The sequence below is a fragment of the Capricornis sumatraensis genome, chromosome 20 (genome assembly GCF_032405125.1).
Source record: "Capricornis sumatraensis isolate serow.1 chromosome 20, serow.2, whole genome shotgun sequence".
Taxonomy (NCBI): Eukaryota; Metazoa; Chordata; class Mammalia; order Artiodactyla; family Bovidae; genus Capricornis; species Capricornis sumatraensis.
In genome coordinates, this window is record NC_091088.1 from 61,427,417 (window position 1) to 61,446,996 (window position 19,580).

General features: G+C 52.5%; 1 protein-coding gene across 3 annotated transcripts in view; it reads left to right on the plus strand.

Annotated features, from left to right (window-relative positions):
* AP2A1 (adaptor related protein complex 2 subunit alpha 1) overlaps positions 1-19,580 on the plus strand; it is a 27,637-nt gene continuing 8,057 nt past the window's right edge. For all 3 annotated transcript variants that reach the window (XM_068992764.1, XM_068992765.1, XM_068992766.1), the window contains exons 1-7: positions 1-178; positions 12,957-13,025; positions 13,148-13,290; positions 13,742-13,935; positions 17,232-17,361; positions 17,641-17,742; positions 19,177-19,285. In XM_068992764.1, the coding sequence (XP_068848865.1) occupies positions 112-178; positions 12,957-13,025; positions 13,148-13,290; positions 13,742-13,935; positions 17,232-17,361; positions 17,641-17,742; positions 19,177-19,285 (814 nt within the window). In that variant the 5' untranslated portion in view covers positions 1-111. The remainder of the gene's footprint in view (positions 179-12,956; positions 13,026-13,147; positions 13,291-13,741; positions 13,936-17,231; positions 17,362-17,640; positions 17,743-19,176; positions 19,286-19,580) is intronic.

Consider the following 19,580-nt stretch of genomic DNA (forward strand, 5'->3'; position numbering starts at 1 on the left):
TCGGCTTCTCAGCGCTGCCTGGGGTCCTTTCCTCCCGGTTCCCCCCCGCCTGCCAGCCCCCGCCGTGCCGTTCCCTGCCCGGCCAGGCCTGGAGCTGACGCCACCGCCATCATGCCGGCCGTGTCCAAGGGCGATGGGATGCGGGGGCTCGCCGTGTTCATCTCCGACATCCGGAACTGTGAGAGCGCGGTCGGGGGAGATCGGGCAAGGGGGAGAGCGTGAAATTGAAGGGTTCGGGGGGGCGTTAGAGGGGCCCAAGGATTAGAAATCCATTGCGGCCATAGAGTGAGAGGCGAGAGAGGCCACCGGAGGGGGGGACTTAAGGGTGGGTTCGGGGGAATGGAGGGGGTTAGGGTGTCATAGTGTGCTTCTGGAGGTGACGACGCGGAGTGGTTAGAGGCATCCCGGAGGGTCTTAATAGAGGAGACTAGTAAAGTCCCGGGAACAGGGCTTAGAGGTGTCCCCTGGGAGTGGAAGGAAGGCTGGGGAATCATATTAGCGGTAGGGTTAGATAGATCCCTGTTGTAGATGAAAAAGGAAGAAGGTGCATGGGTGGGAGGGTGGGTGGGGGTACCCTGTGGAGAGGTAGAATAGGAGGAGGCCAGAGAGGACTGGGAGGACGTGAAACACAGGAAACCTAAAAGGAATCGGGCTTGAGGGCCTGGGCGAGGGGGTGTCACAGAGGCCAAGGGGCTAGACAGGTCATGGAGGCGCTCAGCTGGTTCATAGAGAGGACTTGAGAATAATAGAAAGTTCCAGGGATTTGGGGAGGAGAGATGGGAACAAGGGAGACTCTCTGGGACCTTGGTGAGGCACAGAGGGGCTCCTGGATGGAGGATTGCTTAGGAGACGTGGCGGGCAGTGGAGAAGGGGCTAGAGGGGTTACTGAGGGGAGCACGGAGAAGAGTCTTGGGAGAACCTTAAACAGGGAGCTGGGGGGCCTGGAAAGGAGAGGTCATTATAATGTGGGGACTTGGGGGAAGTGCCAGAAGGGAGAGAGCTCAGATCTCAAAGAAGGGGCCTGGGGGGCCTTAGACATCCATGGGGAAGAGATCTGGAAAGCTGGTGGGCATGGGGGGAAGCCTGGTTCCAGAGGGGTCATGGGTCGGGGAGCAGGACAGCCCTGAATCTGGAGCCCTCTCCCCTCTGACCACATCAACATGGGGACAGCCCTCACCAGCAGGAAGAATGGTCGTGACTATGGGAGGCCTGGCGCCAAGTCAGCTCCCAGCTCTTGGGAGCGGGTGTTGGTGTTTGGAGCTGCCAAGAGCTTCAGAAGCTGTATCCGCACAGGCTCTGGGGTCAGCCAGGCTTCGGTTTGAGTTTGACTGCTCCCATCCCCTTGCCTTGTGACCTTGAATGAGGGACTTCACCTCTCGGTTTCCTCATCTGTCAGGAGGGACTGCTGATGGCATCTTCCTGATGGGGTTGTGATGATAACCGAATGTGAGTGAGGCGTTTCACACATTCCAGGCACAAGGTGTCTTGGCTCCTGTTTTTGTTACTTGGCCGAATCTGAGGAGCGGCCTCTGCAAGTGCCCAGTGATGATTTTAGAATTTAGCAGGTATGGGATGATCTGGCACATAGTAGGTGCTCAGCGAGCAAGAAGGGTAGAAACTTGGGTACCAAGTGGCAGAGGGAGGTTATGTTTGTTAGGAAAGGGGTAGAGCATTGAGGGGTTGTGGGTTGTGGCGGAGGGCAGGTGTTAAAAGAAGGTGTGCACTGCCTCTGACACCTACCTTGTGACCCTTGGCAAGTCATTCAACCTCTTGAAGGCTCCATTTTCTTGTCAGCTGACTCCATTGACCAGAACATCTTGCCTCTGAAGGTTCATTCATTCGTTCTCACTTGACAAATGCGTTTTGATCAATCCAGTGTGCCAGACACTTCTAGGGACGAGGGCTACCACAGTGAACAAAAATCCCTGCCCCTTGGAGCACTCGTGCCAGGAGGGAGATTAAATTATAAACACAGAGAACTACAGATGATGACTAGTGCTGTGAAGAAAAATATGGACGGGAAGAGGGGGAAGGGAACAGGATTGAGAAGGGGCAAGTGGTACAGATTTTGGAGGCAAGAGGGGTCCAGGCAGCGGAATGGTGTGTTCAAAGGTCCTGAGGTTGTAGCACACTTGGTGAGGATTCAGATAAGAGTGAGGGGGCTTGTGGGCTTGTGTGGTTGGAGCCAAGCAAGGGAGGGTGGGAGAGGTGGGAGATTTGGGCAGAGAAGAGACAGGGAGCAGGTAGGGCTTTGTGGGCCATGGGGAGCACCTTGGCCTTTCTCTGAAGCGAGAGTGGCAGGAAGGTTTTGAGCATGGGAGGGACAGGACCTGATTGATGTTTTAAAATAGTTCCTCTAGCTGCTGGATAGAGAGTAGACCCAAGGAGGTAGGAATGGAAGCAGGGAAAGAATTAGGGGGCTGTTGCAGGCATCCCCGCGCGAGATGGTGATTTACTCGACTGGGGTGGGAAGGAATCCCTGAGAAGTGTTTGGGTTAGAGATAGATCTTGGAGGATCTCCAAAGGGATTGGATGGTGGGGGTGGGGAAGGAAAGAGAAAACAAGTGGGTGTCACCGCTGGACCCCAGAGGGAAGCCAGAGGATGGAGGAGATACTCTGACTTGGGGGCAGTGGAGGTCGTTTAGCTGAAAGAATCAGGACTGGAGGATCAGGGTGCCGCTTGTCCTTGGTTTTCTCATCGAGTGTATGTTTCATGGCTGGTATGTTTCAAACCTTATCGTGGGTGCTGGGAACACAGTGGTAGATAGGACAGACTTGTCTGTACCCCCATGAACCTCCCGGCCCCAGAGGGAGACAGGAACTGCATAAAAATTGCAGCCGTCCGTCTCCCAAACACTTGTATATGGATGTTCGTACAGCATCATTGATGATCCATAGCCAGAGAGCACAAACAAACCCAGATGCCCACCAGCAGATGGATGGAAAAACACAGTGTGGACGCCCACACGATGGAATGTTATTCAGCCATCAAAAAGAATGAAAGACTGTGGAGGTCACAGCATGAGTGAACCTCGAAAACATCATTTTGAGGGAAAGAAGCCAGACATAAGAGGCTACATATTGTAGGATTCCATGATACGAAACGTGCAGAAGCAGCACATCCAGAGAATCAGAAAGTGGTTGAGTGACTGCCTAGGGCGAGGGGGTGGTGGAATGTGGAGTGACTTCTAATGAGAACAGGGTTTCTTTAGGGGGTAATGAGAATGTTCTGGAGTTAGATGGTGGTGATAGATGGACAGCGCTTTGGATCTACTAAAGAAACCCTGATTGGCACTGCCGAGTGGTGAGCTGTGTGCTATGTGAATCGTAGCTCAATTTTTCTTTGACTGAAGTACAGTCGATATACAATATTGCGTTAGTTTCAGGTGTACAGCGAAGTGATTCGGTTATACATATATGTATTTTGTTCACATATTCTCTTCCACTGTGGTTGAATATAGTTCCCTGTGCTATACAGCAAATCCTCTTATTTCACGTATGCCACTGTTCGATGATACATTAAATTTATTTTCTTTATGTAGCTTAAAGTCAGATCTAAATATATTACAAAGCATTCAGGGAGGTATATCTTGTTGCCCCTCAGAAAGTCATGTGAAATTTACTTTCAGAATTGATGTCGACTTGTTTAAAAGCCCTATCTTGTCTCCTTTCCTATTCTCATCAAAAATTTGGTATTTATTATTTGTTTGGCTGCACTGGGTCTTGGTTGCAGCATGGGGAATCTAGTTCCCCAAACAGGGATTGAACCCAGGCCCTTTGAGTTGGGAGCTGGGAGTTTTAGCCACTAGACCACCATGGAAGTCCCCCAATTTTTTTTTTTAAGTGGGAAAAAATAAAGATTGTAGCTGTCCTAAGTCCAGTGAGGGAGAGGGCCACGGTGTTGGGAGAACAGGAGCTGTCTTACTGCATTCCCCAGACAATGTGAAGGAGTTAGCCAGGCCAGAGGAAGGGGAGGCAAGCTCTGAAGGCAGAGGGACAGCACATGCAAAGGTCCTGAGGCCCCATCGAGACTCTCTGAGGTCTGTGTTACAGCTGGTGCAGAGAGGGATGCGATCTGACCTCCGGGAGGTGGGCAGAGGCCAGGATGGTGTTTGTCCTGAGAGCACTAGAGAGGGTTTTAAACCTGAGTGAGGGGAAGAGGAGGGTTGGGGGGCAGGTGGAGGACAGGAGGAGAGTGGAGGCCTCCTACTGGAGGATTGGGACAGTGGAGCTGGGGGGAGGATCTAGAAGGGGACGAAGGCAGGCTTTGAGGAGAAGAGCCAGGAAGGGCAAATTCTGCAGATAAGGAAGGGAGGGGTGAGGCCCGGCCCGGCCTGAAGGCGTGGTCCTGTCTTGTCTGGAGGGGGAGTCTGGCCTCCAGACACTTATCTGCCAGGAGCTCCCTAAGGCAGGGGCGGGGCTCCCTCCTCTCTAGGGCCCCAGCCCTCCCCAAGCCTGAGGAGAGTGCAGGTGATGGATGGGAAGTGGGTGCTGGGCTGTCGCAGTGCCCCAAGCTCTCCAGGGGGCACATTTCACAACAAACTGTGACCCATCCTGTTTGTGGCAGTCTTCCCTAAACCCTGGAACACAGGCCCCGGTCTGATTTCTCCCTGGGCCCCCAGTTCCACCTTCTTCAGGGCCTGGCCTGTGGGAGCCCTTTTGAGGTATTTGCTGATAGAATGAATGAATGAACGAATCTATCTTTGTGAGCACTGACTGAGTGCCAGACACTCTTCTAAGTGATGAGACCACAGTGGTGAGCAAAAGCCCCTTCCCTGTGGTGCTCCCATTCTAGCGGGGAGCTGGACCAACACACAAGTAAATGCACAGTGTTCAGCTGTTCAGAGGGCTGGGAAAAAATAAAGCAAGGAAGGGGTGTAGGGACAAGGTCAGGGATGGCGCTCTGGTATTGGCTGGTCAGAATCTCTCTCTCTGAGAAGGTGACATTGGAGCAGAATTTGGTGGGTGAACTGGCCCATAGAAATCTGGAAAAGACATTGGGTGCACAGACAGCCTGTGCAAAGGCCCTGAGGCAGGACTGTGCTTGAGGAATAGGAATGTGGGGAGAGGGTGAGAGCTGTGGTCAGAGAGGGAGCTAGTGGATCCAGTAAGGACTTTGCTTTTACACTGAGCCAGATGGGAGCCAGGGAGAGATTCAGAGCGGTGAAGGAATAGGATTTGACTCAGCAGAAGGAATGAGTCCCACTTTGGTGGTGCTCCAGCATCAGTGTGTTAAAGGAACTGGCTTGATGCCGGCAACAGACAGATCCAGGCCTGAGCCCCCTTTCTCCCTCTCGCTGTGTTTCTTGTGACCTCGGTCCACAATCACATTGAGCAGCTCACCTGCGTCAGGACAAGGGGCTTCCCAGGTGGTGCTAGCGGTAAAGAACCTGCCTGCCAATGCAGGAGATGCAAGAGACGCGGGTTTGATCCCTGAGTCAGGAAGATCCCCTGGAGGAAAGCATGGGAACCCACTCCAGTATTCTTGCCTGGAGAATCCCATGGATAGGGGAGCCTGGCGGGCTACAGTCCATGGGGTTGCAAAGAGTCGGACACGACTGAAGCAGCTGAGCACTGTGTCAGGACTGCCCTGGGCCCTGGCCCTTCTGCCCTTGGGGAACCAGTGTTCCCAGGCAGAGGCCCAGGGTTTACAGAGCAGCATATGCCCCCTTCATATATTGGGAAGCAGTTCAGGAGGTCTTTGCAGCTGAGTTCAAGCCAGGGAATGATGGGGTGTGACTTGGTTGCTCAAGGAGAAAACTCTCTTGGGGACATTGAGGACTTTGATAACATCCAACCCGGGGCTTTCATGTGGCAATCCACATAGGTACAGTTTTTTAAAGTTGTTGTTATTCAGTCCATGGGGTCGCAAAGAGTCGGACACAACTGAGCGACTGAACTGACTGACTGAACTGAGTCAGTGATGCTATCTAACCGTCTCATCCTCTGCCCCTTCCTTCTTTCGCCATCAGTCTTTCCTAGCATCAGTCTTTTCCAATGAGTTGGAAATTAACTATACCTCAGTTTTTTAATTGAGTTTTTGTATATATATACACACACACACATATATCCTTTTTCAGGTTCTTTTCCATTTTAGGATATTATAAGATATTGAGTATAGTTCTTGTGGTATACAATAGGTTCTTATTTATCTCTTCTATGTATAGTAGTGTGTATATGTTAATCCCAACCTCCTAATTTATCCCTCCCAATTTCCCAACTATCCCCTTTGGTAACCTTAAATTTGTTTTTTATGTCTGTGAGTCTGTTTCTGTTCCATAAAGAAGTTCATTTGTATCATTTTTTTAGATTCCACAGATAAGTAATATCATATGATACTTGTCTCTCTAATATATTTGTTACTTCACTTAGTATGACAATCTCGAGGTCCCTCCACATACAGACATTTTAATTTTCCAGGAGTCACATTACAAAAGTAAAACTGGGGAAATTAACTTTAACATGTTTTATTTCCTTTACCCCGGGATGGCCCACATATTATCTGCATGTGTAATCGATATTTTTTCAATGATTAATGAGACAGTTTATGTTCCTTTCTCCACTCGGAAGCTCCATTTTCATTGGAAATAACTTGCTCTGTCTGAATAGTTTATAAAACTTGTGGTTAAAACGAAGCTTCACAAAAGCGTCCAAGTCGTTCCAAACATACTTTCCCGGTAACTGAGTGGAGGATCATTTTTTAATTTTTAACTTATTACAAGTAAATCAGGAATCCAGTCCCTCAGAGGCACCAGCCATATTTGGAGTGCCTAGTGGCCACGTGTGGCCAGTGGCTCCCCTAGTGGGCGGAGCGGGGACAGCACGCTGTGAACTTCACAGGGATCTAGAGTCAACAGTCTCATCTCCCAGAAGCCTCTTTGAGGACTCGGGGCTGTCAGGACTTGAGTGGGAGACAGCAGGGCACATCCTAGTAGAGAGAAACATTTGCTCCTTTGTACTGTAAACAGCAATTGTCTGGAAAGCACCGAAGGGCCTGGCAGTGAGGCACCGGATAGTGCCTGGGTTACCTGACTGCTGTAAAAGCGTGACAGTCCCCTCATGGCAGTCCGGGTTGGTGAGGATCCCTTTGATGGCAGCGGCAGCTGCACCCGATGCCCCAGGTTACATGTTCAGGGAAGCTGCAGCTCCCCCAGCCAGGAGTCCCCTGGTATATCTGGAGCGTCCAGCAGTCCCCTGCCCTGGCCTGTAGCCAGCCGGTGGCCTCATTCCCTCCTGCAGGGCCCTCACAGCAACCGCTGCAGGCAGAAGAGGTCAGCACCCGCAGGGAGCCCTGCAGTCTACCCCCACCTGCTATGCTAGCCCCCGGGCTTTCACACAAGCTGACCTTTGTACCCCAAGCACACCTCCCCTTATTGCTGCTTTGTGCATTTCAGCCTTGTCCTTGAAGCCTCAAATCCCAGGAGCTGGGTACCAGGAAGCTTTCTTCCTCCCATCTGATTCTAGCCTCCCAGCCCTCACCGTGTTTGCCTCTGTCAAAGTTTTCCACGTTATCCCTATCAGCCTCCCCTCCAATCAGGGAGCATCCTCAGGGCAGAGCAGGGTCTGAGCCTGACCCAGGGAATGTTTGAAGATAAAGAAATCTCTAAAAAACACCCTGAAGTGCTTACATGCCTCCTGTGACAGGGAGCTCACCTCCTGTCACAGGCTGGCCCTGAGTGATGAAAAATTTCTTCCGGCAGCCCAGTTCTGTCACAGCTGCCTATAGCCCCTTTCTCCCATGTGCTACCCTCAGCAGCACCCAGGTGCTGTCTCTGGGCACCCGGGCACTAGATATTTGCAGAGGTTATGTGCTCTGCCAGAATGCCCTTCCTCAGGGCCACAGAGCATTCTCTTTTGGAGACCTGATGCTTTGTTCTTTCTGTGTATTCTTTTTTTATAGGGAAGTATATTGGTGATCCAGAAGATAATATCAAATAGATGGGGACAATTTAAAGATTTTTTAAAGCTTATTTTTAATTTTTACACATGGCAGCCACTGATATTTTTTATTAAAGGAGTGAAATGTCCAACTATAGCATAATAAATGAATAATTCACTCCAGCTGACTATCGTAAATTCTTTTTTTTTTTTTTTAATTTTATGTATTTATTTGGCTGTGTTGGGTCTTAGTTGTGGCGTGCAGGCTTTGGGGTGGGCTTAGTTGCTCTGCCGCATGTCGCCTCTTAGTTCCCCGACCAGGGATTGAACCCATGTCCTCAGCATTGGAAGGTGGATTCTTAACCACTGGTCCGTGCATAAGTCCCTTAATGTTTGTTTATTTATTTGGCTGTGCTGCATCTTACTGGCAGCTCATGGGATCTTTAGTTGCGGCCAGCAGGATCTAGTTCCCTGACCAGGTATCTAACCTGGTCACTCTGTGTTGGGAGCGTGGAGTCTAAGCCACTGGACCACCAGGGAAGTCCCAAGGAATTCCTGAATATTCTTTAAATTTTCCGTGTCTGTTTGACATTCTCTTCTATGTCATTGATATGCTTAACTATAAAAACATGTTAATAAATATTCCTATACAAATATATATTCACTTATAGGTATATATATATATATATATATAGGGTATCTATAAAAAAGCTCACAGATCATAAGTGATGAATTCATCATCAAAATCTGATGAATTTTCCCCAGCAGAACACAGCTGCATAACTGGCCCCCAGATGCGGGAACAAACATCCCCAGCTCCCCAGCACCTCCTGCTCACTGCTCGGTCATCCAACACTCTCGGTTAGTTCTGTCTGCTTCTTGGAGCTTTTAATAGTGGTGTAAGCAAAGGCCGGAGAGGGCTCTAGTGTTGGAAATGTAATTACCATTCAGGTTTCCATCTACCTGTGGTAAAAGTTAGGCAGCCACTGTGTGGTATGTGGTCCATTTATAAATACTTTGTTTTTTTTTTCTTTTCTGGTACCTACAGAATAGCTTTAAGGCAGCTTACTAGAGTGAGTGTTGCACAGCCTGGGAGAATGAACGGAGCGTGTGCACCCCGTGCGTGGGTGCTGGTCCCCGCCCCTGCCGCATCAGGAGGCACTGTCCTGACGCCCTGGCCACCCTCCCCTGGGCACTCAGCAGCGTGGCTTAGTTCTCCCTGGTGAACTGCGCCTGAACTCGCCTCATCTTTCACAGCCCTCCTCAAATGTCCCCTCCTCTTGGCAGCCACCAGCAAGGCCCCACGGGTGCCCCCGTGACCTCCATCCATGCATAGCTTGCTCAGGTGTGGGCAGGGGGTATGCAGCCTGTGCCCCACTGGGCCCGGAGGCCTGGGGGAGGCTGAGAAGTGCCGGATCTCTAGCCCTGGGTGCCCGGCGTGGCCCTCCTCAGCCTGCCCCGCAGCGCTCAGGAACCGTGTAATTAATAAATGAAGCGTCAGATGGGCTCTGGGGCCACACAGGGCGGTTCAGCCTCATCACGGCCCTTCACCTAGGTCCCGGAGACCCTCCTCCCTCCCTGAGGACTGGGAGCGGGTCACTGTACCTCTTCAGGCACTTGGAATTTTTTCATATCTTGTCTTTCCTGAGCACAGCCACTCAGTAAGCCTGTGAAACATGGAGTCATTAGTAGAAAAGTGGCCCAGCCCTCAGGTGGTTCCCAGTGTGGTCTGGGGACGGGGCAGACCCAGACACCACAGCAGCGCTGACCCGGGCAGTGCGGGGAGCCCCGGGAAAGCCTGAGAGCAGTCCTACCCAGAGTGTGAGCCGCATGTGTGGTTTTTAACTTCCTTGGGAGCCACATTTTTGTTAAAAAGCAGAAAGGAATGGGCCAAATTAATTTTAATGTATTTGTGTAACTTGATACACTCTTGTTCAGTCACTCAGTCGTGTCCGACTCTTTGCAGCCTCATGGGCTGCAGCATGCTAGGCTTCTTTGTCCTCCGCCGTCTCCTGGAATTTGCTGAAATTCATGTCGAGTCTGTGATGCCATCCAACCATCTCATCCTCTGTCACCCCCTTATCCTCCTGCCCTCAGTCTTTCCCAGCAACAGAGTCTTTTCCAGTGAGTCAGCTCGTCACATCAAGTGCCCACAGTATTGGAACTTCAGTTTCAGCATCAGTCCCTCCAGTGAATATTCAGGATTGATTTCCTTTAGGATTGACTGGTTTGATCTCCTTGCTGTCCACAGGACTCTCAAGAGTCTTCTCCAGCACCACAATTTGAAAGCATCAGTTCAACACGTTATCAGTATTTATATATATATTTTTTTCATTTAAAACCACCCTAATGGCAGAAAGTGAAGCGGAACTAAAGACCCTCTTAATGAAGGTGAAAGAGGAGAGTGAAAAAGCTGGCTTAAAAGTAGACATCCAAAAAACTAAGATCATGGCATCCGGTCACATTACTTCATGGCAAATAGATGGGGAAGAAATGGAAACAGTGGCAGATTTTTTCTTGGGCTCCAAAATCACTGCAGACAGTGACCATAGCCATGAAATGAAGACACTTGCTCCTTGAAAGAAAAGCTATGGCCAAACTAAATATCTGTATTAAAAAGCAGAGACATCACATAGCTGACAAAAGCTGGTCTAGTCGAAGCTGTGGTTTTTCCAGTAGTCATGTATGGATGTGAGAGTTGGACCATAAAGAAGGTTGAGCTCTGAAGAATTGATGATTTCGAACTGTGGTTTTGGAGAAGACTCTTGAGAAGAGTCCCTTGGACTCAAGGAGATCAAACCAGTCAATCCTAAAGGAAAGTTTGGCCACCTGATGCGAAGAGCCAACTCATTAGAAAAGACGCTGATGTTGGGAAAGATTGAGGGCAGGAGAAGGAGGTGATAGAGGATGAGATGGTTGGATGGCATCACTGACTCAATGGACATGAGTGTGAGCAAATTCCCCGAGATAGTTGAAGGACAGGGAACCCTGATGTGCTGCAGTCCATGGCGTTGTAAAGAGTCAGATACAACTTAACAACTGAACAACAACAACTAATTAATATTTTAAACTTTGTGATAAGATAGTTTACATTCCTTTTCTTCCCTGACACTGAGTCTTCTAAATGTGTCTTTGCCACTCATTTCAGTTGAGAACAGCCACCTTTCAGGTGCTCGAGAGCTGCCTGGCTGACAGCTGCCATATTGCACAAGGCAGCTGTAGCATCTGCTTAGAACTGATCAGGAGGTGCTAATCAAAGGGGGCTTCCTGAAGGAGTTGATAGCTGAAGTGGGGCTTATGGAAGCATCCCTGGAAGTTGGGAGTAGTTGGTGAGGCAGGATTTCTAAAGAGAAGGAGAGGACATACTCTTACTTGCTCCTTCATTCATTCATTCATTTGAACCTCCTTGTTGCCTTGGCACAAGCCATGGGTCAGAGCAGTCTCCACCCTTCAGATGACTAGCCGTTTATTTTTATTGTTTATAATATTTATTTTTATTTATTTGACTGTACCAGGTCTTAGTTGCAGCATGTGGGATCTAGTTCCCTGACCAGGGACCAAACCCAGGCCCCCTGCATTGGGAGCTTGGAGCCTTGGCCACTAGACCACCAGGGAAGTCCTGACCAGACGTCTATTAAGCACCTGCTATATGCTGGGCACTGTTCTAGAAACTCCCTCATGATGACTTGTAATGAAGAGGGAACCGAGGTTTGACAGTAGAGATAAATGGTTATGCAATGTGACATGTGCCAGGGAGGACATTTTATAAAATGAGGAAACTGAAGAATAAAGCATTGCCTTTAAAGAACTGGCCAGAAAAAAATAAAGAAAGAAAGAACTGGCCAGGAAAGGCCACGTGGAGGAGATGACAAGAGCTGAGACCCAAATGACGAGATGAGAACTGGACAGATAGGCATAGCAGGTGCAAAGGCCCTGGAGGTGGGAGGGTGTTGGAATGGCCCTGGAACTGGCGGAGGCCCGCCAGGCTGGACACACAGCGAGATGTGAGGGGTGACCAGGGCAGGGCCAGAGGGCTTGCTGGCCCCGGAGTGGAGTCCCCACCCTGGGAGGCTGCTGCAGTGATCCAGGTGGGCGGGCATGGGGTCTGGACAAGATGGTCATGGTGGAAGTTGTCTGGGCTCATGTTCTGAAGGTCAAACAGAGAGGACGTGGCGACGACTTGAGTGAGGGGTGAGGATACCCAGGTTTCTCTGCTCAGAGGAGCTGAGTGAGTGCTGAAGCCTGCCAAGGGTGCGATGGTGAAGTCTGGCTCGAGTGGGACTGGGAGGCTGGAGGAGGGACACAGCTGGCGGTGAGGGCGGCCGAGGCCGGGTCACTGTCCAGTCGGATCCTGGTCTGATGGGGTCTCCTGGGCATCAAGGAGCACAGAGGCTCGTGGGGCCCGGGGAGGCCCTCTCGAGTCCGCCTCTGGGTGGGTCTCATCAGAAGAGTGGGGATGTTGCAGACAGACGTGTAGCGGGGAGGGAGGAAGTGGGTCTGTGGGCCAGGCTTCGGGGGTGGCATGGGGTATGGAGAGAACTGGCAGATTGGGAGGAGGGACCAGTTGGCGGCAGAGGAGGGCAGCGGGGAGCTCAGGACACAAGGCCTGGTGAGTGAGTAAAATTAGGAAGCTGAGGGCAGAGGAGGTTTTCAGGAGATGCTGAGGTCAGTGGGGATGTGGGGTTGAGGGCCCCAGGGGTCGGCTTGAGGGCAGCCGATCTCTTCACTCATTCATTCATCACACATCCTCTGCCAGGGGCTTATTTCAGCTGGGGGCTGGTGCAGAGCCATGGATGCGACGGGAACAGGAGGAGGAAGAAGGGAGGGGGTCAGGGATCGCTTCAGAGTGTGTGCCAGGCTTTTCCTCTGGGTGGTAGGGACCCCTGAGCGAAGGTTCTTACCTCCCTGAAGGTCCCATACAGAGACGGAGTTCCAGGCCTGACTTCAGCCCCCAGACCAGGACCCCAGCATAGAGAGAATCCGCCCTTCTGCCAGGGAGGGTCCTGGCCCCGGAAAGTGAGGGCAGGCAGCTCAGCTCTCTGAGACCCTGCTCACCTGCCCTGCCTTCTCCTCCCCAGGTAAGAGCAAGGAGGCGGAGATTAAGAGAATCAACAAGGAACTGGCCAACATCCGCTCCAAGTTCAAGGGTAGGCTGGGGGCCTGTCTCCTGGGTCTGCGGAAGGAGCGGGCTGGGAGCTGGAATACCCGAGACTTGTAAGTATAATCCTTTCTCACTTTTGCCACCTGGTCCTCCTTCCTCTGACCCCAGGGGACAAGGCCTTGGACGGCTACAGCAAGAAAAAGTATGTGTGTAAACTGCTCTTCATCTTCCTGCTTGGCCACGACATCGACTTTGGGCACATGGAGGCCGTGAACCTGCTGAGCTCCAACAAGTACACGGAGAAGCAGATTGTGAGTCTGGGAAGGAGGAGCTGGGGGCTGGACCCCTGGGTCTGAGGAAGGGGCCAGGGGGCCTGGAACTCTGGGTCTGAGTTGGGAGGGGCTGGGGGTCTGGACCCCTGGGTCTGAGTCAGGAGGGGCTGGGGACGTGGACCCCTGGGTCTGAGGGGGGAGGGGCTGGGGACGTGGACCCCTGGGTCTGAGGGGGAGGGGCTGGGGGCCGGACCCCTGGGTCTGAAGAGGGAGAGACTGGGGGTCCGGACCCCTGGATCTGGGGGAGGAGGGGCTGGGGGCCGGACCCCTGGGTCTGAGCTGGGAGGGGCTGGGGGCTGGACCCCTGGGTCTGAGCTGGGAGGGGCTGGGGGCTGGACCCCTGGGTCTGAGTCGGGAGGAGCCAGAAATGTAGACTGCAGGGCTGGGGGTCATTTAGCCATGAGCCCCCCACCTCCTTCCTGCCGCCCAGGGTTACCTGTTCATCTCGGTGCTGGTGAACTCCAACTCCGAGCTGATCCGGCTCATCAACAACGCCATCAAGAACGACCTGGCCAGCCGCAACCCCACCTTCATGTGCCTGGCCCTGCACTGCATCGCCAACGTGGGCAGCCGCGAGATGGGCGAGGCCTTCGCCGCGGACATCCCTCGCATCTTGGTGGCCGGGTGAGGCACTGGGGACCCGCTGGTGGGGCGGGCTAGACGAGCCCCAGCCCAGCTTGAGGGTCCGAGAGGCTGCGTCACCTGCCCAGGTCTCCCAGCCGGGACGTGGGGGTTGTGCTGGGCTTGGCGACAGCCCCATGCCTGCCTCCTGTCATCTCGCCATCCAACTCGGCCTTGTAAGGAAAGCCAGTGGGGCGTCTGTCTAACTGACCTTTCTTTTTTTCATATTTATAAATTACTGTTTATGTACCGAAAGAACAAATAAGGTCAAAAGTACAGTTAAAAAAAGTAGAAATTTGTTACTATTTATTAATAACTTACTATTCTTGGTAAGAACTACAAAAATGTATTGTCCCAAATAAGAAGCAGTTGAAAGGCTTGGAGAGTTTCTTAGGCATTTTCCTTTGACTCTCATACAACCTTGGTTACCGTGTGGTATAAGATAAACCAATACAAAGGGAGTGAAATAACCTTTTTATAAAAATAATAGGAAGCACAGGTCTAGTAATGAGAAACACTCGAAATAAATATAATGATAGTGTTAGTTGCTCAGTCATGTCTGACTCTTTGCGACACTGTGGACTGTAGCCCGGCAGGCTCCTCTGTCCGTGGAATTCTCCAGCAAGGATACTGGAGTGGGTAGCCAGCCATCTTGCAAAATGAATTAAATGACTTTTTGCTCACAGGAATGAAGGGGCTATCACTGAATGTGATAAAACTTGCAAAATTTCTGATTGACCTTTAACATCCGGTAAAGAAGAGACAGTGACTTTAAAGTATGTCGGTGACAGCCTTCCAGAACTTTTGCCCCTTTTCCACTCATTGGTTCAACAATCATCTGTTGGGCATCTATGTGTGAGGCGCGGTGCTCGTTGCTGGGGACGTAGCCATGACCAGAGGCAGACACGCTCATCATCCTCCTGGTGTTCACGGTCCAGAGGTGGGAGATAAACATTGATTGAATAATTGCAGGATGAAACGTATTACTTCCTCTCAGAACCCTGCTGTGGGGCACAGGAGCCTAAGGGCATTTAGTGGGAGCATCTAAACTAGGCTGGGGGTCGGAGGGCTTCTCAGAGGAAGTGGCATTAGGTTGAGACCTGGGTGAGGAGGAGGAGTTGGCTGTGGAAAAAGGAAAGGCGTGAAGGTCAGTGATCAGCCTGTGATCTTTCTAAAGCAGGAGGGCGTTGAGCAGTTATTTCTTGAGTACCTGCAAAGTCCCGGGCTCTGTTCTGGGCGTTGGGAGGCAGGAGGGAGCTGGGGGAACAGTTGTCCCCACCCTCAGGGAGCTGGCATCTGAGAAGGGCTCCAAAGAGCAAACACATAGGCAGAGAAATGAGTTGAGTTCAGACAGTGACAGCTACACTGAGGAAAGCAAAACAGGTGGCAGGACGTGGGGATGGCTACTTAGATCAGACTCATCAGGGGGGGTGTCTTCACGGAGGTGCCATGTAACTGGAGGCTGGAATGAGGAGGAGAAGGCAATTAGAAGTATTGGAGAAAGTGTTCCAAGCAAAAGGAGCAGTAAGTGCAAAGGCCCGGGTAGGCATGAGCTTTGTATTGAGTTGGCCAAAAAGTTCACTTGGGTTTTTCCATAGTGGTGTTTGGATTTTATTCTGATCGAAATGGGAAGCAATTGGTGTGTTTTGAGCAGGTGAAACCATCGCTGTTTTGAAATGGATTTTGCTTAGGGCATTTGCTGAACTGGGTGAACCTGAATATTGGTTTTGGGCCCTGCAGCCTCTGGGAACAGAAGACAAAACTTGTTCAAGCAGAGGCTCCAGAGGCCACACTTCAAAGTGAGGGTGACCTAGAAATCAATCCCCTCAGGGACTATAGGCAGAGTTACCCTTTCAAGTCTTGGCATGAAACAGGCCACAACACTGGTTTTCAGCCTGATTTTCCCTTTCCTGGATCATCCATAGATCGGTAAGCCAAGCTTTAGTTTAAAGTGATACATACTGCTAGTACCCTAGTGCCTGACAGACACAAACAAGTCTTTCTGGAGAAAGCCACCTTCACCACAAGCCTCTATGATTTCCCTAGATGAAGCTCCAGGTTATATGAGAAGCTCACGGTTGAAAATCACTAAATGCAGGCTGCAAGGCGCCATGAAGGAGAGCCAGCAAAAAGAAAATGGAAAATAACAGTTGAATTGGCGTTTTCAGGGAATTCCGTGGTGGTCCAGTGGCTAGAACTCAGCATTGTCACTGCCGAGGGCCCAGGTTCAATCCCTGGTCAGGGAACTAAGATCTCACAAGCCACGTGATACAGCCAAAAAAGGAATTGGGAGTTTTCATAAAGAAAATAAGTGTTTTAGTTTAGCAGCAGAGTAGACAGAACCAAAGCAGGGATTGGAAATAGGCAGAGGAACTGGACACGTTAATCAGAATACAGCCCAGAGAAGCAAAGAGATGGAAAAATTTAAGAGAGGCTAAGAGTCAAGGGAGATACAGTCTAACAACACCGTTTAGAGTTCTAGGAAGAGAAAAGGGAGAGAATTGTAACAGAGGCAGTGTTTGAACAGATGACGGCTAAGAAGATACAGGAATCAATGAAAGAGCTTGATCCTAAGATTCAGATAGCCTAGAGACTGTAGGGGGCGCCAAGCCTCCTCGGGGCTTCTCCCACACACAGGCCCACCTGGCTCGGGGCCTCCACAGGCTCTTGGCTCTGCTGGGAGCATCTGTGTAGATTTTTAGTGTTTTCTCGGAGTTTTCTGTTCACCTGGTGCCTTATCAGTGAGGCTTTCGTGCTAAACACCATCCCCAGAGCTCCTGCGCTACCTGGCCCTGGAGCGCTGAACCCAGACGGTATCTGTTGTAGGATGGGGCTGCCCTGGTAAGAACATAAGCTCTCTGAGGACACAGTTCGGAGCAATTTGCCCACCACTCTGCCCAGTATTCTTGCCCGGAAAATCCCATGGACAGAGTCTGGTGGGCTACAGTCCACAGAGTTGCAAAGAGTCAGACGTGACTGAGCTACTGAGCACGCACACATGGTCCACAGTGCCGACAGGAGTGCCCGGCGCCCAGTAGGTGCTCAGATAAGCAGGCGGTGACTGACTGAAGGCGCAGAGCCACACTTGCCCTGCCTGTGACCCCGTGAGGTTACTGAGATGCAACCCATTTTGCAGAGGAAGAGATGGAGGCCTGGTGGGCAGTGGGGGCAGCCTCAGAGGGTTCCTGGGAGTCTCTTGCCACCTCTCACTGGACACCCTTCCCAGGAGGGGTGAGAGGAGGAGGGGGTGCAGGGCTGGGGTCGCACTGAGCACCCCCCACCCGACTCTGTGCCTGCAGGGACAGCATGGACAGCGTGAAGCAGAGTGCAGCCCTGTGCCTGCTGCGGCTCTACAAGGCCTCGCCCGACCTGGTGCCCATGGGCGAGTGGACGGCCCGGGTGGTGCACCTGCTCAACGACCAGCACATGGTGAGGCCCCTGTCCCACCCTGGGCACCCACGGGCGCCTGAGGCCCCCTGTCTCTGTCTGCGACACCACATCCTCCTGGCTGCCCGGGGTCCTGTCCAGTGTCCCCAGCATCCATCACTCACCCCGCCCCTCAGGGAACATCCAGCCCCTGTTTCTGATACCCAGCGTGGCCCCCATGTCCCAGCGCCTGCCCAGCCAGCGTAGAGATGCAGACCGCTGTCCCTCCCCGATGCCCCAGTCCCCCGAGGGCCCTGAGCCGCCTCTGTCCTGCCCCCGCAGGGCGTGGTCACAGCTGCTGTCAGCCTCATCACCTGTCTCTGCAAGAAGAACCCGGATGACTTCAAGACGTGCGTCTCCCTGGCTGTGTCACGCCTGAGCCGGGTAGGTGTGGTGTCCGTGCTGACTGTGGGAAGGTGGCCCTGGTGTGCCTGTCGCCAGGGCACCCCTCTGGTCCCCCCTTGCTCTCCCTGAGAGACCACCCAGCCCGGCAGTTAAGAACGCAGGCTCGGAGCGGAGTTCATCCCTGCCCGGCCACTCTCTGGCTGTGTGGCCCTAGGCAAGTGGTGTCACCTCTCTGGGCCTCGTTGGCCTCATCTGTTTGACAGGATGATTCCAGGAGCCTGCCTCACAGCATAGCTGCTGTGAGTTAACCTGTACAGAGTGTGAGCACAGGGCCCAGTGCTCCGGGAGCTCCCAGCAAGGGAGGTTGCTCTCCTGTCCCCCTCCCTCTTGTGCCCTCATTTCCTCCCGCTGCTTCTCCTGCGTCTTTCTTTCCTTCCTTTCTGCTCTTCACCACCTTTGGCCCTATCCTGGGCGCATGCCCTGAGGCTGCTTCTGTGCCCAGCTCTGTGCGGGCTGACACTGAGACACAGATGAATGAGACCCTGCCTTCAGAGGCTTCCTGTCCTGGTCGGAGGAGGGATGTGTTGCAGGACAGGCCGACGCAGGCACAGATTATCATAAAAGGGACAGTGTGTATGGTCGTGGAGATAGCAAGGACATTGTAGGCCCCCGAAGAAGGCACTCCACCCAGCCTAGATGTCCAGGAAGGCTTCCTGGTGGAGGTGATCCTTGCCTGAGTTGAAACTTGGAGTAAATAAAAACATTTCCTGAGCAGGTAAAGAGAGGCCTGGGTTCTCAATCAAAGAGAACAAAACATCAGCTCATTTATTCAACCACATTTTTCATTCATTCACCACACATTTGAATACTCCTGTGGGCCATGCTTGGTAGGAGAGACACAGAGAGTGACAGTGGAGGAGGGGCAGCTACTATCATGGAGGGGGCTCAGAGCAGGATGAGGCTTGCCTCCTGGAGAAGGGGTTTTCACGGTTGCATAGGAGTTTGCCGTGAGGATAATAAAGTCACACACTCTTTCACTAATTCCCCCACCCCTTCGCTGAGCCCTTCTCTTGTCTGACTGTGTGGTAGGCCCAGGGACCCAGGAAAGGGTCAGATTCAGTTCCTGTTCCTAAGTAGCTTCCGGTGTTGGAGGAGAGCCACAAGGGAGCGCGCTCCAGGGAGCTGGTGAGGTCCAGCTGCTAGTGGAGGTGGCCCAGGGTGTTGTGAGGTGCCGAGTTGGCATCAGGCGTTCACAGAAGGGGATTGATTGGCCAAGATTCCCTGCCCACTCAACACCAGCTTTACTTGGAAAAATCGACCAGTCCTAGCTTGGGCTTAGATCCACCTGGTCAGACTCTGTGTCCCCAAGGCTTCCTCACCACCCTCCCTGAGCCTCCAGTTTCTGCTCCATAAAGGTTCATGCTGTGACAGCCACCCCTCCCCATGCCCCTGCCCATCCCTCTCTGCCCCCAGATCGTCTCCTCGGCCTCCACTGACCTCCAGGACTACACCTACTACTTCGTGCCAGCGCCCTGGCTCTCCGTGAAGCTCCTGCGGCTGCTGCAGTGCTACCCGCCACCAGGTACCAAGAAGCTCACATGGGCCGGGGCCTGGGGGCCTCTGACCCCGAGGCTGGCCAGGGGGTGGGGCGCCAGGAGTCTGTGCCCAGATTTCCCAGAGGTGGGCCTGGTGTCTGCAGCCCCTGATCTGAGGCTGCAGTGGGGGCAGTGCTGAGCCCACGGGCCCGCTTAGGCTCTGGGACGAGTATGTTGTCGAGGCAGGGAGGGGCCGGGGTGGGGGGCACCTGCAGCAGGGAGCCCTCCAGCCCAGGGAATGGACAGATGGCCGTTGATTCCCCTGCCGTGGGCCAGGGGCCC